The sequence below is a fragment of the Arvicanthis niloticus genome, unplaced genomic scaffold (genome assembly GCF_011762505.2).
Source record: "Arvicanthis niloticus isolate mArvNil1 unplaced genomic scaffold, mArvNil1.pat.X pat_scaffold_956_arrow_ctg1, whole genome shotgun sequence".
NCBI lineage: Eukaryota > Metazoa > Chordata > Mammalia > Rodentia > Muridae > Arvicanthis > Arvicanthis niloticus.
The window spans coordinates 17,989-44,902 of record NW_023046521.1 but is presented as its reverse complement, the minus strand read 5'-3'; the positions used below and the strand labels follow the sequence as shown (position 1 = coordinate 44,902).

Below are 26,914 nucleotides of genomic sequence, written 5' to 3'. Positions count from 1 at the left end.
GCTGAAGTGTAAACAATGCATCCAGGGGAATGAGCCAGGACAGGCTACTGTGAGGCAAGGCTGGAATGAGCGACCCACCAACAAGGTACCATCCTTCTGGCTCACCTTATCTTGGCTGTTCAGCTCCTGATAAGGTATGTGGGCTGGGAGATAGGTATGAAGCAATGCACAGAAAGCCAGCCCATCGTTCCAGCTGCTGCTGAAATTTGTGATGTCAATATTCTGAGGGAAAAGAAAAAGAGGGATGCAGCGTGATCTTTCTGATGATGAGTATGATCTCTCAGTTCTCAAGAAGGCAGGACACAGAACCCCACCCCCACCCCATCACGTGACCTCAATATGGGCCACGTCCAGTGCTTACACTGCGACCATGGATCTTTATGGATCGCCCACTCTACCCATCTACCTACCAATTTCAGATTTGTGTTCCTGCCTGGTAAAGCCTGGGCCTGAGACACAATCTATAAGCTGCTCCACACATGGAAGGCCTCTCCAATGCCTGCTGTGGTAACAATGTAGACTGCCAGATGTGAATGATAACCAGTAAAGTCCCTCTTGTTTCTCGAAGCATTTAAAAGGTCTTCAAGCTAGGCAATGTGGCACACACTTGCAACTGGTGCTCAGGGAGACTGAGTTCAAAGCTAGCTTGCAATAGACAAACACTAGCAACACTGAGGAGACTCTCCTATCTGCCTGCAAGCTGTGTAAGGAGCTGCGAGATTTGGCTTTGGTGAACAGTCTACACGAGAGTGGGCTTTTTTTGATAACACTGCTGCCTTTGACCCATGGTCCAGTAAGAAACTGCTTGCTCATGCTCCTCTAAGGAACCCCAGTAAACTCCCATCCTTCTAGCCACTGTGCATAAATAAATAAAAGTGTGCTCTGCACGGGGACTGACATGTACACTGATGGTGTGAAGCACCCCAAATCCATCAGGCCTTGGCACACACTTTATGAAGAGCTCCCCAACTCCTCATTTCACATCTCAGTTTATAGCATGTCTCCTTCAACTGCATTAAGAGTCAGTCTCCTGGGGCAACAGAGTCTAATTTCACTATGTAAGACAAACAACCGAGCCTTGAGAACCCTCCACAACTACATGGAGCTCCAGGTTAACAGCTGGCAAAGCATTTACCACCTCCACTTCTTTTCATAAACACTGGACACCAGCTCTGTGCCTGGAGGCTGTCCCCATGCTCCAGTGTCTAACAGTTAAACAGTCCCTTCATGGAGCAGCATGGGGCCCAGCTCTCACAGGCTACACCAGCAAGTGCATTTTTTTGCCCTGTCTGTGTACACAAAGCACTGCCCTCGGGCAGCACCTTCACCAAGCACACCTTGCTAAGTGCAGAGGCTCCAAAAGCAATGGGTAATAACCTGACCACCTGCTGTTTCCCACTTCTCTGGCTGACTTCAACTGCTATAAACTAGTATGGAGAAAGCTGGCAACCTGACTGGGCTTGGAAGGATGGGTGGCGTAAGCTGGCAGTGGCCAAAGTGCTGTACCTGAACAGTAACGGAAGGGTGCTCCCACCCAGGGTCAACAGTAACGGAAGGGTGCTCCCACCCAGTGTGAACAGCAACTGAAAGGTGCTCCCACCAGTGTTCATTGGTATCTTTCTTCCCCAAGTGCCTGGGTCTGACCATTTTTTTTTTGTTCTGGCCATTTTTCCCTCCCCTCCCCACAGTCTCTACTCTGGCTAATAGCTACTATCCCCAAGGGGTTTCTGATGCTATTCTAGTCACCTTGAAATAAATGGTGTGTAACAGTTGCCAATTAGAAGACACCTCCCCTCCAGACATAGATGTACACAATGTGTAAGCATATGTTCATGTGCAGTTGCCTCTCTGTCTCTTTTCTCATCTGAATCTTAGCAAGCAGCCATCTAAGGTGGCCAGCTCCATCTGAGGAAAACTGGGACCTAAGAGATGAAACACTAACCCAGGGTTCTCTGCAGCAGACGAGATCACAGGGATTGGAGCCTTTGTCTCAAACACTACAGAAGAAGCATCTAAGTCTTGTTTAGCTGGAGCTTTCTGTTACTATCATTTTTGCAGCGCTGGGCTGGGCGTCCCCACAAATGCAAGGCCATGCTGTACCACTGGGCAGCTCACCCTGGAGCAGTCTTAAAAGAGGGTGGTAGCTTCAGCCTTAGTTCTCACTGCTGGTAGCTTGCCTATAAGGTACGTCAGACAAACAACAGGCCAGGCCTGATGAACGGCATGGTATACAAGGTCCCATATAAGATGAAACTGAAAGGTCTTTTGTTTACAGAATGCTAAGGAGGAAAGTCCTTTAATGGAACTAAAATTAAAAGAAAAAAAGAAAAGAAAACCCCTTTTTATGCTTCCAGGACTTGCATCCAAGTGACTGAAGCAGAGGCCTTGTACAGACAACACGGCAGGAAGTGTCTTAGTGACACGCAGAGTTCTGTGCTTGCAGACCAGCAGCAGTATCTCGCTCGAGGTCACTGACTGCTGGAGAAAGACAAACCTCTTCTTCCTGTGTCAGTGCCCCTTTGCTCCTGAGGACACAGTGGTTCTCACAGGGTTGTGGACGTGCCTGGCTTCACTGCATGCACAGCAGAAGCTCCTGCACCCCAGCTGCTGGGCTAAGGCTGGCTTCCTCCTGACAAACCCCACCCTGTTGGGGGAAAAGCTGCTGGTGTCTCTTTACCCTGTTCTTCCCCTCAAAATAGACACAGGATATGGCTCCTGGATGGACCAGGATTCCTGGGGTTCCAGGTAAGAGGTGCTTTTGATAGTTGATGATAACATTTCAGAGCAAAATAAAGCCCAAATGTAGACAAGCTGGCTGAGTACTGAGCCCCCACGCCCACCCTGGTGGCTGGAGGTGAGCTATTTAGAAGTCAGGTGGTGACTAAGGACTATGAGTCCATTAAGCAGTGAACCCAATGAGCCAGCTTAGTCTCTGCTCAGAGCTGCTCCCAAAACACTCAAGGATGCTAGGCTCAAACACAGGGGTGCTCCTTAGGAAGTGGGGAAAAGCCCACAAGCCTGCGAGAGCAGGTCTACTGACCCCAACCACTATTGTTGTTTGTAATGGTCAGGGCTGAAAGTCTTGCTACAAAGGTCTGCAAACACTGTGCTGGCTTGCAAAGGTTGGGGGGGGGGGGGTGCTTGAGAAGAGGGGAAGCCCCCACCCACGTGTCCACATGTGAAGCTCTCCATGCCATGGTTACTGCAGTCCAGTGATACCATGACAAGACTGGTAAGCAGCTTGGAGAAGAAACACCGAATAATAACAAGTCATACCAAGTTACCAGAGAAACAGCTTTTCCCTTCATCACCCATGTCTAACGGCTCCACCCTGCAGATGCTACCATCTGTTCCCAAAGCTGGATTGCGAGTGGGTTCCAGGTTGGCGCGATGGGGGAATCCTGGGCCCTTCACCAAGTCTGTTGTCACCAGAACCAACCTCTCACTGTTTCTTTCACAGTCTGATGACCGAGTGCAGCAGGCGCAGTCTGATATTCTGTCTCTGCAAGTACAGAGCTCAACATCCCCTCTCAGGTCACGAGCAAAGGCAGCCAGACTTGTCTGGGGACTGCTGCTCTATACAGTCCTGTGGTTGGTCATTTCACCTGCTCACGGTGGTCAAATGAAACGGCAACCTGCGGTTTTCTTGTCAACTAGCTGGTATAAACTTAAACTGTCTGTGACTCAGAAAAAACCCAACTTAACACCACTGTGTGAAGCTTGTGGATGGGGGAGGCCCAGGCCTCACATTTCCTGAACACATAACTGATAGCAGCTGTCCCAGGCTTCAGTAAAGTAGATAGGTAAATGTCAGTCCACTCTGATGATGGACTGCTAAGCCTCTAGGAGACACATGAAGAGTCCACATTGTCTGTTCACTACAAAGCAGCAAGTACTAACATAACACACCCAATCTATCATCATTTGTTTCAAAACAGCAAGATGAGTATTACCTCCTCAGGTGGACCTGTTTTCTGCAGGCCTTAAATAAAGCTTTATAAGCTAGCTTATCACAGAAATATTAAGGAAAAGAAAGACACAAAGTGAATGGACAGGGAAAGGGGAACGAATCTGGACGGAGCTGTGTGTGTATGTGTGTGGGGGTTATGATCAAAACACATTGTGTGAAAGTCTCAAAGAACTAAACAAACAGAAAGTAAAGGGGACTTGACTGACAACCTGAGGAGACAGTGATGGCCTCAGGTCTGCACCTAAACACGAGCTTACATGTTAGCCAGCACCCGGACTAGGAACTGAGCCTGCTAGATGACGTGGGAGGAAGGGGTATGGGGATGGAGTCGTTCTTTCTGAGGACTATTTGCCCATTCGATGGATCCTCACCTGAGGCCAGGCCCTGGAGTCAGGCCTTGACACTCAGGGGTGGTTGACAATTAAAACAGAAGCCCACATGTGACCTGACACAGTCCAGAGCCAACAGAAAGCTGCCAAATGAAGTGTGGTTGAATGGACTCGGAAGAGCCAATGGGAGCTGGCAGGCTGGGCTGTGTTAGGTCTGCTGACTGTAGAGGCCTGTGACAGCAGAGAAAAGGGAGTTAGGCTACAGATGTACATGGGAGCTGAAGTAAATCCACTTGGAAACAGGTTAACTACATGAAGGAGAAGTGCATGTAGTGCTAAGGCTAGCCCCTAGCTTCTCTTGGCAGAACCACAGACTTGGAGTGACCTTCACAGAAGCAGAACTCACTGAAAACAGGGTTTGAGCATACAAGAAGGTACATTTTGGGTGTGTTAACTTTAAGGTACTTTGTAAATAGACAGAGGGGGCCTAGAGGCATTGAGACATGGGTGCAGGGGTCATGAGAGAGAACCCAGTGACAGAGTAAGACCATCGGTGTCCCCAGGAGAATCACCCAGGAGACACAGTGGGGCGGTAAGGGGAAAGGAGACCTTGGAGCTCTCTAAAGCAGTGGCCATGCTGACAAAAAGCATTAATGGGGCATGAAGAGGAGCAAAGAACTGAAGAGGAACTTGTAAGCAGAGGAAGAGAGTGCTGGAGAGATAAGAGCTGTGGTGCAGCTTGGTGGTAGGAACTTTCCTATCATGGCATGAGGGCCTGGGTGTAATCCCCGGCACCACGGAAATGAATGGAAATGCACAGCCAAGAAGAGAGAGCAAGCAACACAGAAGTGCTGCTCAAAGGCTGGGGGCAGAACACCTCTGCACTTACAGTGGGAACGGCCACTTGTGAGGGGAGCACAGTACAGAGGCCTCGAACCTGTACCACTGCAACCCTGCCAGGCACTTTCTCACAAAGATCTACAGTGACATTTCTAGTTTTTAAAATATAGCCTTTAGTATACAAGGCAAATCCGAATTCTCCAGGGCTGTCCTCAGTGATGTCTATACTGCAGATTAAGGAAGGGTTACAGGTGAGGATGTTACTCTCCAGTCCGCACAGGACAGCCGATGTGCTGGCTAGCCAATCCCATGTGTGTAGAGCTGAAAACAACTTGCAAGAGTTGGCTGTCTCACCATGTGAATCCCAAGGATCAGAATTAGGTCATCAGGCTTGGTAGCAAATACTTCTACCCACTGAACCATCTCATTGTCCCCAAGTTCACTTTTCTAGAGAAAAATATGTCCACTAATTTCTGCATAGACTTTTTAGTGTTCATAGGCAACACTGGCAATGCTTGGCAAGTTCCCATCACCTCCATCAGGCGGCTCACAGCTCCCTGGGCACCTCTGCCTTCCTCCCGCAGTCACATGCACTTACCTACATGTATACACATAATTAAAATGAGGAGAAAGCTTGAGGTTGGAGAGATGGCTCAGCTTTGAAGGGCATGTACTGTTCTTCCGAAGGACCCAAGTTTGGTTCCCAGCACCTGCATCAGGCCGTTCATAACTGCCTGTGACTCTAGCTCCGGTTCCGTGGGCATTCACTGCCTTTGGTCTCCACTGACACCTGCACTCAACTGTACATATGCCACACAGACACACATCATCATCATCATAAAAAGATAAGATAAATCTTAAAAAAAAGAAGAAGAAGAAGAAGTACCTTACACAACAACAACAACAGAGAGCAGGAAAGGCTAGGCAGGTGGCACACGCCTGCGTTCCAGCATTCTGAGGCTGAGGCGGGAAGATGCTGAGTGTGAGGCCAGCCTGGGTAACAGAGTGAGCATATACTAGTAGTTATAGTTCCAGTTTTAGTTCTGAATTCATACTTTCCACTTAGTTTTCCCATTGTTTTTGGGCTTTTCAACTTGGCAGACCAGCTGGTTCTGTGTCTGCAGCAGAACACAGAAACAAGTTTGTGATGTGTATGAACACAGGAGTTCGAGAAAGGTCCAATGAGCTCACCTGTGGTGACACAGGAACCTGAGGTAGGGGAACCAGAAAAGGCCAGCCTGGGCTACATAGTGCAATGACATCTTTAAAAAGCCACACACAGTTTCATCCATCTTCAATGTAAATAGATAATACCTTTTCCTTGGTTATGCATGCTGTCACCTGTGATACTACCTTGGAGGGCCTGGAGCAGAGAAGCCCAGTCCCCTGCCCCTTTACTTTTCTAGGAGATGAGCCTAGGGGGAAGGCCTGTCTTCTTACCCCTTTAAATGCCCTGAGAGTTTAGGGGTAGGATATGAAAGCCAAGACATACATACATCTCTCTCTATGTTTAAGATGCTATAAAATACCTAAAAGTGGGGACTCAGGAGCCGCTGGCTCAGTTAGTACAGTACTTGCCATGTGAACATAAGGACTTAAGGTCCGAGCACCCACACACTGCTGGGTGTGTGGCATGTGCCTGTAATCCCAGCACTGGGGAGACAGAGACAAAGGATCCCTGAGGCTTGCTAACCAGGCAGTCAGTCTAGCCTAGCTGTTGAGTTCAGGTTCAGTGAGAGACCATGTTTCAAAAAACCACGGTGGAAAGCAACTGGAGAGGAGTACCTGGCATAGACCTCTAGCTTCTATATGCACACAGGTACAGACAGGCAGGCAGGTGCAGGTGCTTGCACATGCGTGCGCGCACACACACATACACACATATCTGAAAATGTTTGAATTTGTCTAAAATTTAATTAAGGACCACAGAATACACCCCGAAAGACCACATGTTCTTTAAAAAGCTATTAAAGGTCTGATCTATTTAAGGAAATGCCATTTTATGGGCATCTGGCAAGGAGCCAGAGGGCATGATTCATCTTTCATCATCTACTTCCGTATGCTCTTGGCTATCGAAAGCAGAGTCTGCAGAACACACAGTACGGCCATCTTCATTAAGAACCAGTTTTGGATGTAAAGTGGAAAAAACAAACAAACAAACAAAACCCCCAAACTACAGCAGGAACAGGAATGAGTCACTCCAGGTGCCTACCTTCACACCAGGGGCAGGGCTTGTAGGCTGTTTGGGAGCCTGGGTATGATATGCTAGGGGGTGTAATTTATAAAAAAAATGAAAATAATCTCTTATTAATCCCTCCCAGTAAGGCCCAGGGGAGAGATGTAGCAGCCTTGTGCTCCTATGTCTTTCCTTCCTGAAACTGAGCCAAGCTGTTGTAAGGTAGGAAAGAAGACCTCTATGAAGTCCAGATGTTGGGACCTGCTGTCACAGTTTGAATATCACCTATTCCCACAGGCTTGTTTTTCACAGCTGCTTCCCAGGTAGTGGTTGTAGAAACTTCAGGAGTAGGACTTACCTCTGGAGGAAGGAGGTCCACTGGGAGTGGGGACTTGAGGCATATTATCCCTGGCTCCTTCTTCTTACAGTCTCTGATTCCTCATCACCAGGAGTAAATAGCCCTCTCTATTACACAGTCTAGCTGCTTGATGCTCTGCTCAAACACCCGGGGCTAAACAGCCAGGAAACCATTAGCAAAAATAAATCTTTCCTCCTGAAGTTCCTGTCAGATAGCCATGGCAGAGCTGGTGAGCCTCCAAAGGCGGGGCTGCTGTCTTACTGGAGACCCTTAATTCTCACTGCATATCACAATCATCTGCCAAGGTTTTTCCTCTCCCTGGCTCAACCCTAAAGCTGTTGATCCAATTGTTTTAGAGAAAGTCAGGGCACCGATATTCTTTAAACCTTTCCCTTAGGTGATGTGAGGGAGAACCAAGGTCAGGTAGAAAGTGCACTAGCCAGGACGGTCCAGAGCATGCACCCTAAGTTCATGAGGATGGTCACAGGAACACATGCAAGCCAGCCTAGAAGCCAGGAAATCAAGGAACACAATTAAGAAGATCTCTGTAAAGAGGTTTATGTTAATGAGCTGGTGCCTGCTGGAGTGAGAGGAAAAGAATAAGTGTAACACAATGAGGAGTAATGGCACCCCAGAAGACGGACATTCCTACTGTATAGCACAGCTTCTCAGCCGAGTTTCTGCCAGGCGTGACTAGGAACCAGATCTGCCCTCCAGATCTACCCACCAGTTCACAACAAGGGACAGAAGCACTGGGCGTAGTGAGAAGAATATACACCCTGGGGTACAGCACACATGACAGTTCCTCTGATATAAACCTTGAGAATACAAAGAAGGAACTTATTGACAGACAGACTTTTAAAAAGGTCATGCTATCCAAATGTAATGTGGAACCTTATTTGCATCTTAATTTAAGCAAGTCAATAGTATAGTCTGAGACTGAATGGCTGGACCTGGCTTTAGAGTGCTCCAGATAGTGAAGGGGTAGGAAGATCCTACGCAGATGATGCGCAGGCAGCTGCAGGGAGTACATGAGAAAGCTTTATTCTCATCACAAACAAACTCACAGTACAATCTAGAAAGAAAACCTACCTACCTGTCCAAATGTAAATGGACAGGAACTGTATCATGTTCCCCAAAGAAGACAGTGAAGTGGCCAATGCACTTATGAAGCAGTGCTCAATACCACTGACTTTTCAGAACACACATCGTGAAGCCACCACAAGACACCATTTCCCACTCACTAAGACAGCCATTAAAACAGCAATGGGAAATAAGCTAGGTGCAGTTCAGTGGTAGGCTCGATGCTCGTATGTGCAAAGCCCTGGGTTCCATCTCCACCACCAAAGCCCAAAGAAAAGTGGCAGGCCCTGAAGTCACTGAGGAGGAGCCTCACAGGTTTTCAGCACGCTACCATGGCCACTATGTTTTTTTCAGCCAAATTAACCTATTTTGAGGGAACAGTTCAAGGCAGCTTCAGGGCAAAGGTCACTGTAGGAAATAAGGATCCTGCCTTTTGATTCCCATGAACCCTTCTCACAGGGAGTAACTTCTGAATGGAGGCACACAGTCCGGCAATGTCTGCTTCCCAAGAGCTCAGGAGAGTACAGCTAGAAAGAGCCATGCAACTGGCCAAAGCTGGTGGCTGGGTTGCTGCCCATTAATGAACTAAGGGCAACTTGTAAGCACTTTTATTAGCAGCTTAAGAATTAGTTTTGTCTTTCTTAATTAACATTTCTACAAACTTGATATTTCCACAGACTTTAGTTTTGTTTTGGCAGGGTTATTACTCACCAAGATAAAATTCTGACTTCCATGGGCACTCATAGGGACCCTCAAACAGCTGCCCTGGACTGTGTTCTGGGAAGGGCTTGGCAAAGCAAGATGGGAGGGTGATAATGTAGAAGTCACTGCCTATCCAAACTCCTAAGAAAACAGGCATGTTTGAGAAGAAAATGAAGCATTCCTAAACACCTGTTGGTCTCTCTCAGTATATTCTCGGAAGGAGGGGGTCATCAATCTTGTGTTCAGGATCTGGAAGTGTGCGGTGTGGACTCTACCAATGCATCGTATGCAACCAACACAGAAACCCTGTTCAAATACATGCTTCAAGACGGCTCTTCCATTCATGCTAGAGCTTTGGTTAAGAGATGCAGTTCTTCGGTTAACTACTCTATTTTAAATCAAGGTGAGTCATATGGTTTTGAAAACACCTCTCAGTAGAGCATTACTGAAAAGGGAAAGCGAGGTCAGAGCATCAAAGGTTCCAGCCTCCTATGGACGGGGCCTCAATGTTGGCATCACTCTGCACCACCTAGAAGAGTTCGTGAAACGCATGGTTTTTCCCTCTTGTGAGTGAGCCTCCCCTTTGTCATAAGCAGCAGGAAACAGTAAGCATGTATGAGGATCAAAAGGACAGCTAGTAAAGCATGCAGACTCTCCTGCTGGAGCACAAGACAGTGTTCATTCAAGCCAAAACATAGAACAGATATAAAACACTGTTTCCCCATCCTCAGGAGAGGCCACTGGGTATCAAAAGACAGCCACAATGGTTTCCAATTTCTCTTCTCTAGCCATGCCCAGAGATGAAGAAAGGCTCTATCATGAGCCCTCAAAGCATACATTCAAGAGAATTACACTTATATAGCTTTGCTTCCCAAAGAGACTCTTCAAAGGTGGGCTTCATCCTACTAAAGCACTTGAGCAGAAAATCTGATGGTTTTCTCGTGTCAGCCATGGTTTGCTGAATAATATGCAGAGTAAGAAAATATCAAGAGAAGTACAAATCCAGAAACAAAGTCCAAAGCACCTAAAAGCAGAGACAGGGTGAATGTATCCCCCAAGCCACAGCACGCTGCTAATTCAATATACGGTGAGCAGAGCCGCACTACTGCACTGATGGTGAACTGCTCTGTACACCTGCGACACACTACTTCCCTCTTGGGGTTCACATTTCAAGAAGGTTACCTGTTTGCCTAATGCCCTCACACTGAGCTGGCACAGGAGACTTGGAAGGACCACTGACCTCTGTTGCTGTGACTCTTGCTAGTTCTGAAATGTAGGTGCTGCATTTAGCCTGACATAGCATAGCCAGGCCATTCAAGTGCAGATATCCTTGACATGAAATGCCTGTGGCCTCACAGGAGCTCAGAAAGGAAATGATCTCAGGAAAGAGATGCTCTGTGTAGCATGCTCACCTTACGATGAACCTCTTCTGTTGCTTACAGCAGGAACCAAGCTGTTTTCTTAAACCTGTGAGTGTGTTACTGTATACCTGGAGTCGTTCTGGCACAAGAAAATGGCTTGTTCCTGCTAAGCCCTGAACTCCACCAGTCACTTTCCTTTAATACAACAGATTGTTAAGAGAAACCATAGGAGATTTTACTTTGGACCAGATACAACAGACACCACTGTTCTGATGGACAGAGGTGACAGGCCCTTAGAGGGGAGCACGCATTCTACCACAGCTGCCCCATGTGGGACACTTTATTCCCGACTCCAAACTCTTTCTGACTTTATTTCGCAAATGAGTCCATTACCAGCCGTCCTGGACATTTTCTTGGTATATGACACAGGGCGCAGCAAGATATAAAGCACTGAAGACCTTAATGGAAAAGCAAAGGCAACATAAAACTAGATGTTGATGCCAGTCAAAAATATTTATAATGATAAATCTGAGTCATTAAAAAACAGTTAAAGTATGCCCAGGAAAAAGCATAATTCTAAAAGGCTAGGAAATAATAGTTTCAGAAATAATTTGGAAGTTCCTGAGGACAAAGGTCCCGTTCTAGATTACCAGCTGTTCCTGCTTGTATTTAATTACCTCTCTGGCTGTCCGTGCTAAGTGCTAAGTACATAGTTCATGGTTTAGAACAGAAACAGGAAAAAAGTTCTTCACAAGTTGAGAAGCTTAAAGGAGCTGGCATCACAGAGACACTGCCAGCAAGCACCCCACCTTGGAAGCATAACCCCAAAGAATCCCTGTCAGTTGGCACCAAGACCAGGAGCAATACCTCGTCCCAGCTCGCTTGGCACTCTCGGCAAGGTCACAGCCTTTGTTTTCTCTAAACTGAATTTCCTCTGAGGAGCGTGGAGATGAAAGCTCTGCACAGTAACAGTAGAGACTCAAACCCATTATTTAGAATCTGCTTCCTTTCCCCACAATCTGCTTTGTCTTCCATCCTTTCTAGAGCCACCATTGCCAATCCTGGTGAGACCTTCTCCTCTTGGGGAAGGTGTGTGCTCTTTGCTGTCTCTGATATAATAGGCATACGGTATAAATCAGTGTGACCGTGCGCTCTGCCCTTAAGATGCTTTAAAATTGTTCTATCACACACAATCCTCCCCAACTTAAGAGCCTATTGGCTACAGTAGTCACCTTAATTCATGTCTTAAACCATATACAGAGATAAACTCAGACCTAAATGTATAAACTTTTCAGAAAAAAGAAAGAATTCTTTGGTATCTCAGGTTAATCAAACACTTATATATCATACCAAGGCATCCATAAAATATTTTTCATAAAAATAATTTCAAAAATTAAATGCTATTAAAATAAAAACTGGTCTTTCATAAGATATTAAAAGTAAAAACAAGTCATAGAAAGTGAGGAATATTTGAAAGCCAGGTACTTCAAATGAAGGACTTGAACTCAGAATATTTACAGAAATCCTAATCAACAAACAACATAAAATAACAAATTAAGCAAAAGAACTGTACAATTCACCAAATAAAATATATGGTAATAAACTAGACTATGGAAAGGTGCTACAAAACATAAAGCACAAGGAAACTCCACTGCACACTTCTAAAGGCCGTCAGCTGCCCAGGGCCTTGTGAGGATAAGAAATAACCAGAACCCTCCAACACATGTAGAAACACAAAGTGAGGCAGCCCCTCCCATGGACAAACTGGCAGCTCCTTAAGCTGCCTCTGCACACCTCAGATCCCTCTCTTTACATGTGCACATAGATATGTAGACAATGCTCTAGTCACTCCCCAAGGCCATACATTCAAACCTGAACTCCTATGGTGGATAGCATAAGGAGCCAGGGTTTGAGCAAGTCATCAAGTCAGGAGAGTAAAGCTCCAGTGAATGGCTTTAGTGTCCTAAAGGATCCCAAATTGAATATGGTAGTACATGCCTGTGACCCTAAGTGTGTGTGTGTCTGTGTGTGTCTGTGTCTGTGTATACACGTGCAAACTTGTGTGATGGGCAGGAAGATTTCTTGAGTCTATCTCCAGAGAAGGAAGAGGAGGAGGAGGAAGAGGAGAAAGAAGAGAGGAAGAGGAGGAAAAAAAGAAAGGAGGGAAGCAAGAAAGAGAGAAGAGAAGAGAAGAGAAGAGAAGAGAAGAGAAGAGAAGAGAAGAGAAGAGAAGAGAAGAGAAGAGAAGAAGAATCCCAAGCCAGATATAGTGGTTGCATGTCTGTAACCTGGAGTGTAAGAGGCAGACACAGGAGATCAACGGCAAGCTACAACCTGGGGCATGGACCTCACAAAATTTGACCATTGGACACCCTGATCTCAGACTCTTGTGTCAGATCTAAAAAACACATTTGTCTGTTTACAAATGATACTTTGTTTATCTCTGATACTTTGTAAGAGCAGCTAATCTAAGCTATCATATAAACATACGCACATGAAAGTACCTAGTTTTACTTACAGTAAGAAGTAACTGGAGACAACCCAAATGCTGGGTAGATGATGAAGAGACACCTATAATATGGACTACTACTCAGAAGAGAGGGAAATGAACTATGGACATGTGCAACAGAACTGATTCTCAAAAATAATGTTATGTGAAAAAGGCGTTTCCCAGTCTGTAAATTATTCCCACTTTCATCAAATTATAAAATGTACAAATGATGCACAATGCTAGCAGATGGATGGCTGCCTGGTAATGAGGGATGACGTGGGGCCTACGGGATACCCAGTGCACGAGGACCTTCATGCACTGATGTGTCTAATACCTCAGGTTACAGTCTGTATATAAATGTGATGTTACTGACCTAAAACTTACATGTAGCTTATTAGTATTTATCAATTATGCCTTAATACATCTATTTTTCTAAAGGCATTCCAAGTCCACAAACAAACAATCGAAAGCCATTCAGAGCCGTGCCAGCTGTGCTGGTGTGCACCTATAACCCCTTCCCCGTGGCTTGGAGACCAGGGGAGGAGGGTCTATGGTCAGCACAGACACAGCCCAAGTACCTCTGACAGAAAGGTGATGTCTGATGAAAGACAATGTGGATGGCGACTGAGGGGCAGGGCTCACCTCCTTCTGTGCTCCAGGACACTAGCTACATGTCAGGTGACTTGCTGCAGAGTCCTGGAGACACATTCACATTGAAGAAGTGAGCGGCTCCCTCAGCTGTTGCTTATCCTCTCCTTCAGACTGCGGAGCTCCCCCAGTGTTCCTTCTTGTGAAGTCAGGCTTATTTTAAAAAGGAGTCTCAGGCTGTGTCCACCCTGTCCACTAGCTCCTCTCATTACTTATCTGAGAGAGAGAGGTCTCTCAGGGGGCATGTGGCTGCAGCAATCTTTCTAGAGTCTCTTTAGAACCTGTCATCCCCTCCCTCAAGTTGTGCCTGCCGTCTTCCTGCCCCGTGAACGGGCATCACTTCATTACTGCCCGTGAAAAACAACATGACGGAAAGGACACTGTGATCAAAACTAGGTCACAGGAGGAGAGATTCTTTTGCCTGTCTCTCTGAAGACACTTGTGCCTAGAAGGCAGGTATAGCTAAGAGAGGCTATGTATAGAGGTTCTGTCACAGCCATTAGTCACCAACCGCCAGTCCTGAGGGAGGAAACTGAGAGATGGTTCCAGCCCCAGGCAGTACTGAACCACCTCTGAGGAAACTAAATGAAGAGAGATACCCATTACGCCCCACCCAGACTGCAGAGTGATGAGCTAAACAGATGAAGTCATTATCTGAAGCCATTAAGTTCTGGACTGTACGTGCAGATGAGCAGGCCAGCCTGCCGTCTCGCAGACCTAAAAGGCCCATTCAGAAAAGAAGTTTTCTCTTTCTCCTCTCCTGACAACGCCTAATAGCTGATTGCCCTCTCCATAATTATTTATCAGGAGGTGACAATCTTTATAAGTAAGCTGCTTCTACAAATGGAGAGATCACCCCAAACACCCAGGATGTCCTCAGGCTACACTCATTTATGAGACTCAAGCAGTCACGTATATAATGAAATCAACGTGTCAAACTTCAGCTCCTCTGCAGCTGCCATACTATTAAGCTAGGATCCAAACCAGATGAAACACAAGAAGAAACGGGGACTGTACACATTTATTTACAATGATATTTTTAAAATTATTTGAATCAGATAGTTCAATGATCCTTCTTTTAGTAAAATTAAGCAGCTCTTAAAAACATTACTTAGCTATTTTCCCTTCTATTTCTTAGCATTGCTTGTAATAAAAAAACCATACTTATGAAAACATACTGAAAAATCAAATTGCTGCTGGGGTGTAGGCTAGCTTAGTGTGTAACCAGGCAGTAGCTGGATCCACCCCTCCACCCGATCCACCCCCGATCCACCCCCCAACCTAAGTCTATAAGTCTCTAACTTCGGAGGCTAGAATTTGAAGTGCTGACTTAGTATTTATCATCTTTTTTTTTTTTTTTTTCCTTTTGAGACACTCAGGGCTTTTCTATTCGATGTAGCTATGTAGCCCAGGCTGGCCTCAAGCTTATAACAATCCCTCTGCTCAGCCTCCAAATACTGAGTTCAAGGTCATGTGCCACCAAACCAAGATATAGTGTCCCCCTCCCTTTAAAGACAAATTCATGTAGCTCAGGCTGGCCTCAAATTCAGTCTGCATTAGAAAGCACCACTGAACTGTGATCCTCTTACCTCTACCATCCAAGCACTAGAACTTATAGACATGAGCCACCACATGTGGCTTTAGTGTCTTGCTTTGCTGTTCCTTGAGTGGTCTGCCTTCTTTGTTATTTTATTTTATATTATTTTAAATCATGTAAATGTGGGTAAGTGCACATATGTAGCTATCCTCAGAGTCCAGAAGAGGGTGTTGGGTCCTTTAAGGAAATCCATTCTCAAGACAATTATTTTAAAGTGAACCAAGAACAATGGGAACCAACCATGTCACTATAATCAGCAAATTTGTTCTACATCATGGGTGGAAGTTATACAGAGACAAAGTGCAGGGAGAATGAACCGACTGCATCCAGTGGAAAGACAAGGACCTAGAAACCTATTCAAACCCTTTAAGCCAGTCTCTCTTCCGATCTCTCAGGAACCCACTAGTGAGGCAATACTATTTATATCTATACAGCTATTCTTGCTGTATGATGGCCAGACTGTCAGGCAGCTGGAAGGGCATCATTACCAAATAGTTCCCCAATTTTATGGTCCTTAAATATAGATCAAAATATTTATAATGAAGAAATGAAGTGGGCAGTTAAGGATTGGTCTTGTCATTTCTCTACTCCTGAACCCATGCAGGAAAACCAAACTGTGTCAGCCAGGGAAGGGTTAGTGGCTCAGTAGGCTCCTCCCCTGCGTGCTAAAGGGCACTTGCAAGGCATGATGGCTCATACCTCAACTTCAGCACTTGGGAGACTGCAAGCCTGAGGGACAGCCTGGGCTACAATGTGAGAGCCAAAACACAGGACATGATCAAAGTAATTTATGCAATGGTACTAAGAAATGAACTTTTAAAATTATAGCACTGACATTTCTGGAAATAGATGTCAATAGTCGCTGTCAAAATCATGTTTAGACAAAATGCAGTAAGTGCATTTGCTTCTGGGAAAATTTTGTTTCCCCCGCTGCTATGTTTGGCATTAAAAGGAATCCCCTGACAACAGGAAGCAGCTCTCTCACTCCACTGTGACCACAAAGCTATCATCTGACCTCTGCAGTGTACAAAGCACACGAGCCCAGGAAAAGCCCTGAAATTTGGGTTCTTTTTATTCCCTGAGGTGTCTTGAGGAAATGTGAAGCTCTCCTCTGTAATTTCTTTCTAGATGATGATCTATCTCTTGCCATGAGGGCGGAGGATGCTACGTGAAAGCTGCATTCGTACTTGACTGTGTCCATTTTAGCTGGCACACTCCACAGAGCGAATGGGTGGGGCTCCACAGTGGGCCATTCTTTGTTGGAGTATTTTTAACCCCTAGAACACAGTAATATTTACAAACAATAAGATCTTTTCACATATTCAGTTTCCACATAGAAGACAATGTAAAACAAAAAGACTTAGACTTTTAACTTAGATTTGATTCAGATTGAAACCTTATCTACACTGGCACCTTTTTCATTTAACTCTGGGGAGTAAAGAAACGAAGCTCTGCCTTGACTCTGGGGAGTTCTAATGTGCTGTAACTGTTGTGCCTGCCCTTTCTCTTCCCACTCCCTCTGGCCTGCTCCAAATTCTAATCATGAAGTGGAGGCAGTCTCAGGTAGAGAAAGGAGAACGAGAAGGACAGATGGAGGTGTGAGGGGAGCAGCATGCTGTCCTGTCTTTCTGAAAGACACTTAAGTCTTCCCAGACAAATGTAAGGGAAGAATAGGAGTAAGAGCACAGGATGAGTTGAGGGAAGCAGCCTCTGTTCCTACAGAATCCTCCTCTGCTCTATCGTGTGGAGCCAGGAAGAATGGAGGAACCTAAGCTTTGGAGGCAGTCTCCTTAGGCTGAGTTGCCTGCACGCACGCATGCACGCACGCACTCGCGCGCACGCACACACATACACACACCCCTAGAGAGCTGAGCATGATCACTTCATCATGTCTATCAGAAGAACTTCCTCTTCTCCTGCTTGTTTGGGAATGGTCTGTGGTCCCAGAGGATGTAGGAAGGTTTATTTGTTAACTATTTCTGACTATGCTGACTCTAAACCATGGAGATACACACTCCTAAAAGAATGAAAGATTAAGTCCCTGCCTTTGATTTGCTTAGTCCAAAGAGGGCTGAGGTTAGGGGAGAGGAATCCCAAAAACATGCTAGGAGATTTTTGGAAGTGGTAGAGCCAAAAATATAGACAAATACTTCCTCTAAAAATCAAATCCAAAAACAAAATTATCAAACAATAACTATTTGGAGCACTGGAAACCAACTAAAGGCAAGTAACAAATGAAGAAGTATTATTCACAAAAGTGGCTAAAATAGGAAGTAAAAATAGTGTGTGTGGTCCTCTTGTTAAAACTCTTTTAAAAGCTCCTTTTTTCTAATACTTTGCTCTCAAGTTTGTAACACACAGAGATACATTGAGACTGACAGTGCAGAGAAAGAAGAAACAAAGCTATACTGGAGCAAAGTTGCTATTTTTTTCTTTCTTTCTTTTCTTTTTAAATTTTTTTTTTAAAGGAAAATTAGGACAACCAATAAGTAAATTATGGTAAAATTTATAGTGTAAACCTTAGAAAAATCATTAATAAAGATACTAATAAATTATCTGCCATCAAAAAGAAGCCCAATAAAGGAACTGGGTAGATAATTTTCAGTTGGAAAAGTGAATACAAGCGCTGCAGCTTAAAAATCTGGGCATAGCTGAGCAGTGGTGGCACACGCCTTTAATCCCAGCACTTGGGAGGCAGAGGCAGGTGGATTTCTGAGTTTGAGGCCAGCCTGGTCTACAGAGTGAGTTCCAGGACAGCCAGGGCTACACAGAGAAACCCTGTCTCGAAAAACAAAAACAAAAACAAAAACCAAAACCAAAACCAAAACCAAAACCAAAACCAAAACCAAACAAAAATCTGGGCACAGGCCCATGCTTGTAATCGCAGTGTTGGGGAAGGAAAAACAGGAGGATCCCTGGGACTTGTTGGTCAGTCAGTCTAACCTATCCGGCAAGCCCAAAGTCAATGAGAGACTGTCTAAAAGAAGAGGAGAAGGAGAGGAAGGAGAGGAAGAAGAGGGAGAGGGTAAGAAGTAGATAAGAAAATGTAGTGCTCTTCCAGAGGACCAAAGTTCAATTCCCAGCAGGCATGTCAGAGGGCTCACAACTTCAGGCCTATGGGACTGGGCTCTAAGGATACCTACTTGTGTGCACATACCCATGTACACATAATTAAAATAAAACAGACTAACAAAAACGGTGAACCACCTAAGGAAGAAGGCCAAGCTTGACTTCTGGCCTCCACATGCATAAAGATACACATGTGGTAGGCACAAGTTCGCATGACCGGTTGCCCACGTGTGCATGCACAAACACACACATACAAATACATAATCATGCTGAATAAATAAAAGAAAATGAAAATAGATATATTATCAGATAAAGTAAAATTAAGAATAAAAATATCAGGGATGAAAAGCAAAACCATTTCCTAACAGCAGAGGCAAAGAGAAAGAATCCTAAACGTGTAAGGGTCCGGTAAATCTGTGGTGTGCACAGGCAAACCAGTGCACAGCTGTAACCGTAGTGTGTGGTATGCTGAGACAAGACATGGCCTCAAGTTCTAGGACAGCCTGAAATACAGAGAGAAACCAACAACCCACCAACCAGCATCAAAGTGCCTGAATTGTTACAACTACAGGTAGAGAATGCTGCAGTCATTGTCAAGAGATTCTAATACCTTCCTTTCAACAGGTGACAGAGTAAGCAAACACAACTGAGGCTGGGAAGCCAGGAGCACCACTCTAACAAATGAAACTGAGCTGCCCTCTGTCTACACAGCATCTCTCCAGCCATGGTACATCAGTGGCCACTGAATATTAGCAAAGCATTTTCTGAATCCCAAAGGAGTCTTAAAAAAATCTGAAAGAACTCACTGGGCACACTGGACTTGAACTAGAAACATGAAAATCTCTGGAAAAATCCTCAAATATTTAGAAACCAAATGCTATTCTTCTAAGCAGCCCATGGTCAGCCCATGGGTCAAAAACTAAATTAGCAAGTAACAGGCTAAGATAGGAGAGTGACTCCTAATCAGGAGTCTAAGGCCAGCCTAAGCAACATAGCAAAACTCTGTTTCAAAATAAAATTAAATAAAAATAAAAAAGGAAAGAAAAACTAAAAGAGTTTTCTGAATTAAAACATAATATACCAAAACTTACAGAATGTCAACAGAAAAGATGAAAAGCTTCAAATCAAGATAACATCTTTCACCATAAGAAACTGAAACCCAAGTGGCTTCTGAGTTCCATCTTAAAGTAAAAAGAAAGAAATAACAATTACAGTGGGTTCAATGAAACAGAAAATAAAAATAACAGAGAATATAAAACCCCAAATTGATTCTTTGATAAGACAAATATATTTGACAAGCTTCTAGGTAGATTAATCTGAGGAAAGAAGACACTACTACATAAATCACACTATTAGATATAGAGGATCATATGACACCATGAAAAACTCACCAACAACACAGATGAAACAGCCACACATGTAAACCCAAGTTCACTCACAGACAGATATAAACAGTCTGGACTGTTAAAGAAATCAGATTTTGTAGTTAAAAACTTCCCAACAAAGAAAACCCCAGGTTCAGAAGCTTCTCTGGAAAATTCTATCAAACATATAAAGAAAATAATGCCAGTTTTACACAAATTTCTCCATAAACCTCAAGAGGTAATTCCTAAGAGTTTATTTGAGGAAGTCAACATATCTTAATACCATATCCTGACAAAGTATAAAGCAACAACCTTAAGAGGTTCTAGCAATAAAGAGAAAATATGAAACTCCATTAACCATTGAAATTTGTCATTTGAATACAAATGATTTAACATACAAAACTCAGTGTAATTCTATTAATAAGCCAGAAAGGAAAACTATAGGGTCAATTCAATAGATACAGACAAAACATTTGACAAAACCCAATATTCACTCCTGATTTCTTTACCCCCCCCTCTCCGTTCTTCCCTCCCTCCCTTCCTTCTTTCCTTTCCTTCCTTCCTTTCTTTCTGAGAGGCTATTTATTCTTTATTTTATATACATGGTTTTTGCCTACATGTCTGCCTGTACACTACATTCATGCCCACAGAAGGCAGAAGAAGGCATTTGATATAGACACTTAAAAGCTGCCACATAGGTGCTGAAAACCAAACCTGGGTCCTCTGGAAGAGCCCCTACTGCTGTTAACCACTCAACTATCCCTCCGCTTGTTCTGGAATAGGATCTCACTCTTTAGACCAGGCTAACCACAAATTCATACAGATCCCCCTGCCTCTGCCTCACGAGTGAATGCTGGGATTAAAGCCATGCACCATCACACCTGACTCATTCTTGATTTTTTTTTTTTTAAGGAATCCTCAGCAAAATAGTAATAAAAGGAAATCTTACTTACTGATGTCATCAAGCAAAAGATAAGTGAATAAATAAATCAATCAGGGTAAACGTGGTGCTCAGCTCGAGGTGTGACAAGCGAACAGTCAAAGCTAACTAAGGCGTAAGGAAATAGGGGATGCTGATCCCCTACTAACAGCTCTGAAAATTTGTTAGACAGGATCAAAGGATTGAGGTAGGGGACAGGAAAGCAGGGTAGAGGAGGAAATATGGGAAGGAATCACTAAGAAAGACCCGAAAGTCACACAGAAACAAAAGAAGCTTCCAAAAAATAACAACCAAAATGAACAACAACAACAACAAAAGAACAATCAAACTTTATATGTGCATGTGTTTATATGGGGTGAGGGGCACACAGATAGTTACCCTACCAACAATGTCCCTACTAGAGACTACAGGCTAACAAATATCTGAGTGCCAGCACTAGGTTAGCTTTTCTGGAGTTGTTAGCTCCTGAGGACCCATAGACCCTCAAACATTAGAGACTGCCAGTGCTCTTGGTTGCCCTCTAGAACTTGGTGGTAAGACCCTGTTGCTGAAAACATCAAATACTTGAGTCACAGAACATAGCGAACCCAAGCAGGTACTGACCTGGAAGATTCATCACTACTGTTCAGATTTCATAGTGCTACAAGGTGCTACAAGGTGCTACACATACTATTGGAAGAAAAAAGCAGCCAGTCTTACTTAGCTGTGAATTCTCTGACTACTGGCCTGGTAGTGAACTACAAGCCCACTAATTCAACAATGTCACAAATACCACGGGAGAAACCAATCACTTTCGGGTCAAATTGTAGGCCTACTCTACAAAATGAAACCTATACCTGACACTATTATCGGCCAAGAGCCTCTGGCCAGATAGTCTTGGGCCCTAGGGGAGAACCTTCTACTATTATTCTACTAAGCTGACATAGTATTAAGTTGACTCCTAATGACTTATCATTCTATCCATAGACTAGTGCATCTTTTAAGTCTTCAAGAAGCTTCTTTATGTATGCAGCAGATGATGCCCGACACAGATCTAAAACTGGGTGAGGAGCAGAGAGTAAGAGTCTGTTGAGGTGAGAATTTCTGGTTTCATTGGAGACACAGTTGTGTCATGTGACATTTTTCTGGCAGCTGTTTTATGAGAGGATGCTTTGCTGAAGCAGACATGTGATATTTTTCTGGAGGCTGTCTGGTGAAAGAGTATGAGATGTTTTCCTGGAGCAGACAACGTGAGGGGACACTCGATGTTTGAAAAGAGGATAAGTATAACCCAACAGACAGTGGACAATGTTCAGGCATTGGTTTGCCTTGCTTTCTTTGATGATCTTTGCTTGTTAAGAAATGCACCCAGAGGACTTCTGCAGCCCCTCCTGCTGATCTGAGTGGACTGGACTGCTGACAATGAAGATTGGAATGGACCCAAAGAACTACTTCTAAACAGGTCCACATCCTCCTCTTCCTATTAACCGTACTCTCCTACCTTTGATCAGTGGGCTAGAAGGGAGGTTGAAATGTTTAAGAAGCTTTATTAAAGTAAGTCTTGAAAAATCTAGAAGTCGCTTGTGAAATTACAATATAACTGAGGCAGTTCTTTATCTTTGAGAGGGTTTTACTCCCTCAATAAATCAGAACATCTAGGTCCTTCCAATGCTAATATTCCAGAGTTAGCTATTCTACAGTGTTGTTAATGCATGGCAGGACATGATTTAAAGTAGACAAAAGTATTTGTTAACTAAAAGGTGAGTCCACAGGGACTTGTTTTGTAATGGATGGTTAATAAGATTACAGTCATCAGCACAGTAATTTGAGGATGCCACTTAAAAGAGTTAATGACAGAAGATATGAGTATTAGTGAATCTCTCTCCATTGATTAGACAGTTTTCTTGACATAAAGCATTCGTGGTCCATTTAGGGGTCTGTGACAACAGTGCATACTAAGTGTCACGTAACAGCTCCTACTCCACTCAACAGTCAAGTGTCACAACGTGCCCTTTCTGAACAGAGATTTGTGAGGCGGCAGAGACTAAAGGCCTGAACCAACTGCTAGTGCCTAAGGATACATATGTTACCATGCACACAGCCAGCCTGGACAGGGGCTCTGGCACTTCTTACGTGGTATCTGACACATTAAGAGCTCTAACAGATTGGTCTTTTTGTTTAAAAAAATTATGGTTAGGGCTGGATAGATGGCTCTGCAGTCAAGAGCACGTACTGTTCTTACAGAGGACCTGAAGTTAGTCCCCAGCATCCACATTTGTTGGGACAACAGAACTGCATGATGGTGTCACTTGTGTCACTGGAGGAGAAACCCACAGAGGTTAAACTTGGAGAGCTGCTAAGCTGGACATGGATGCAGAATTTCAGCCCCAGTGGCATCATAGGAACTGCTCAGAAAGGTCACAGCCAGTATCACAAGTCCATCAAAATCCAGAAAGGCAGCACTGTGAGCTTAACATGGTGCTGGCAGCCTGTGTGGTTTTCAGCTTCCACATTTCTTACAAGAAACTCAAATATGATTAGTGAAGTAAGTAGCACTGAAGAGGGTCAGCGTGGAGGCACAGCACAGCTAAGCATGGCTGAGCGCAGCTGGCTACTCAGCCCCGACCCATGAAGAATTCAGCTGTGGCTAAATCTCAGAATCCTGACTGAGAACCGACCTGCAATAAATGGTGACTGATTCAAAAAGAGTTGATGTTCAAAAACAGTCAAACTCAGGGCTGAATGAAATAGAAACAACAAAGTACAAAGAATCAAGGAAACAAAGAGGTGGTTCTTAAAGGGAAAAAAAGTTGACAGATACTTAGCAAAACAAAAAGATCCAAATTAATAAAATCGGAGATGAAAGGGGGCACACTACAACAGACACCGAACTTCAGAGACTCCTAAGGACAAACTTTAACAATCTCTACCGAACTGGAAAACCTAAAAGAAATGGATTAATTTTTTGATATATACAATCTACTAGATTTAAATCAAGATCAAATAAGCAATTCAAACAGACTTATAACCCCTAATGGAACAAAAGCAATAATTAAAAGTCTCCCAATCAAACAATGACAAAAAAAAAAAAAAAAAAAAAAAAAAAGAAAGAAAGAAATAAAAAAATAAAGAAAGAAAGAAACGGAAAACAAAAGTCAGACAATTCAGCACAGAATTCAACCAGACCTTTAAAAAAGAATTAATGGCAACACTTGTAAAATTGTTCCACAAACGAGAAACTAAAGAACACTTTCTAATCCTTTGTACAAGGCAACAATTACCCTAATTCCAAAACCACACAAATACCACCAATAACAACAACAACAGCAGCAGCAACAACAGCAACAACAACAACAACTGCAGCAGCAGCACAGCAATCGCCTTTATGAACATAGATGCAAACATTCTTAATATAATGCTTGTAGTCTGGATTCAAGAACACATCAAATGCAAGTTCCGCCACAATCAAGTAGTGAACCATGTAAACACTGCAAGACAGCCCGCATCATCATTTCATGAGGTGAGAAAAGGCCTTTGACAAAACCCAATGTCCTTCCATGATAAAAGTCCTGGCAAGACTAGGGATACAAAAGATACAGCTCAACATAATGAAGGCACTCTACACCAAGCCAATGCCCATCAAACTAGACAGAAGAAACTCAAGAATTTCCACTTAAATCAGGAACAAGACAAGGATGTCTGTTAGTACATGAAGTCATAATAGAATGGCATGGAGCATCCATTTCACTACAATGGAAGGTGATCAAGGGGAGACAAATGGAAGGGAAGAAGCATAAGCACCTTTATTTGCAGATGATGTAATTTTATACATAAACAATCACTTCTACAACTGATAAAAATCAACGCGTAAAAATCAGTAGCCTTCTTACATACAAAGGACTGAGAATACCTTTGTATGCCCTTATTTGCCAGTGGACCCTGGGATGCCTCTACTATCTTGGCCTCTGTGAATTAAGCTACTGTACAGAGCAGAATGCCTAAGCAGTCTCTTTGGGTCCTTGCTGTGACAGTCAGATCCTATGGTCCCTTCACAGCCGTCCTAACACTCCACACTGTGCCTGGCAGTGCACAGCTCCCCAGCCCCTCACACCCTCACTCTAACTCCACTTGACTAATGAGTGACAAACAGCAGACCACTAGTAGACGCTCAGTGCTGACTGCCTTCTTACAGCTGCATACACGTGGGTCTTTAATCCTAAAGGACCTGACAATCTCTGCCTGAGTTGTATACGAATTTGCCCATAGGAGGCTTCTTAATGGTAGGCCTTGTTCACTGATTCTTCCACTACTTTGGTATCTCTGTTGGTTAGGTCTTTTTTGGCCGTTTTGTTATGAGCCCAGGAATACAGAACTCGGATCACCTTCTCATGTATTCCTGTACATTTCTGAGGAAAATCAATTGCAATCTGGAAATAGTCTCTGTAACTTAAATCCTATGTGAGGATACCAGGAATCTAAATTGCATTTCTTAGCAGGGTAATAAATACATTTAATTTGTGTGGAATTAAATCTTCAGTCACATTTAACATCATCTAAAATAAACCCTGAGCAAAATGCTAGAAGACAGAGGAAGGAGTGGCAGGTATTACAAACCCCAACAGGAATGGCCAAGTGCTGTGAAAGCAAAGATTCAAACCTAATGCTAAACTATCTTAAGAGGAGTACGCCATGCAGTAGTAGTGCTGGCCTTTAGTCCAAGCCCTCAGGAGGCTGAGGCAGGAGATCTCTGAGTTCAAGGCCAGCCTGGTCTACAGAGTGAGTTCTAGGACAGTCAGGGATACAGAGAAAACCTGTCTTGAAAACAACCAAACAGAGCCATCTGAATGTAAGGAACACAGTCAGTTGTGGTAGGTGGCACTTGTGCAGCAATTGCTTCCATGGAATGAGAGAACCATATGCTTACCTGATAGCCTTCTGTTTTCTTCTGACACCACTTCAACAAGGCGTTCCTCTTGGATCCTCCATATTCTCTCGCCAATGCTGAGAGGGGGTCTTTCCTTTCTTCCCTAATTTGTGAAAATAAGGAACCCAAGTTGAAATATTTGAGTCCCACAATAAGATCACAGCACCACTCTGCACTTTTAAATAGAAAAATGCACAAAACTAATCAATGCTACGCCATAGCCTTTTATTTAATTTCACCATCGGTTCTCAGTCTGGTCACACGTGGCACAAACACTCTGTATGGAGTAACAGGATAGAATCAGGGTGCTCAGCACGATATGGCGACACACAAACTGCTCTGAGCCTTCTAGTCTATAAAATGCTTTAGTTTATTTCCACCCTTCTTATTTCCTTATGTCCTCAATGCTCTCATCAACAAGGTTTTGTGAGATGAAGAGCTCAAAATTAGACAAATGAGACAGAAAAGGCATGGCAATAAGGGCTGGAGATGGCTCGGTGGTTAAGAGCACAGACTGCTCTTCAGAGGACCCAGGTTCAGTGCCGAGCGCAGACATGGCCACTCACAATGGTCTCTAACTCCTAACTCCAGTTCCAGAGAACCCAGTGCCTTCCTCTGGCCTCTGCAGATACCACGTGTGCATGCAGTGCACAGATATATATTCAGAGAAAATATCCATACATAAAACATCATATAGGAAAAATAAGTTTACTCTATGTTTTAAGACCTGGAGGAAAAAAAAGAGGTAGCAATAAACATTAACAACACATGTTATACTATGTGCTGAGGCACTGAGAAGGCAGAGGCAGGAGAGTTCTGTGAAGTTCTAAGCTAGCCTGGTAGAGTAGGCCTGTACTCCCACCCCACCATTTCTGAGGTGAAGGCAGGGAGACTACAAGGTCAAGACCTGTCTAGGCTTTGGTGAAAGTTCTACGCTAGCCTGGTGATTTAGGGAAACTTTGCCTCAAGATAAATAGATAGATAGTATATTAGTTAGGCTTTCCATTGCTGTAAAGAGACACTATGACCAAGACAACTTTTATAAAGGACATTTAATTGAGGCTGGCTTGTAAGTTCTGAGGT

The 26,914-nt window shown here is 44.0% G+C and overlaps 1 protein-coding gene across 1 annotated transcript in view; it reads right to left on the bottom strand.

Moving 5' to 3' along the window:
* The window catches only part of LOC117702542 (cytospin-A-like), a 44,999-nt gene that overhangs the window by 5,484 nt on the left and 12,601 nt on the right, over positions 1-26,914 (bottom strand). Inside the window, exons 4-5 of the mRNA XM_034493629.2 lie at positions 25,832-25,934; positions 106-222 (exon numbers count right to left, since the gene is read on the bottom strand). Of these exons, the coding sequence (XP_034349520.2) occupies positions 106-222; positions 25,832-25,934 (220 nt within the window). The remainder of the gene's footprint in view (positions 1-105; positions 223-25,831; positions 25,935-26,914) is intronic.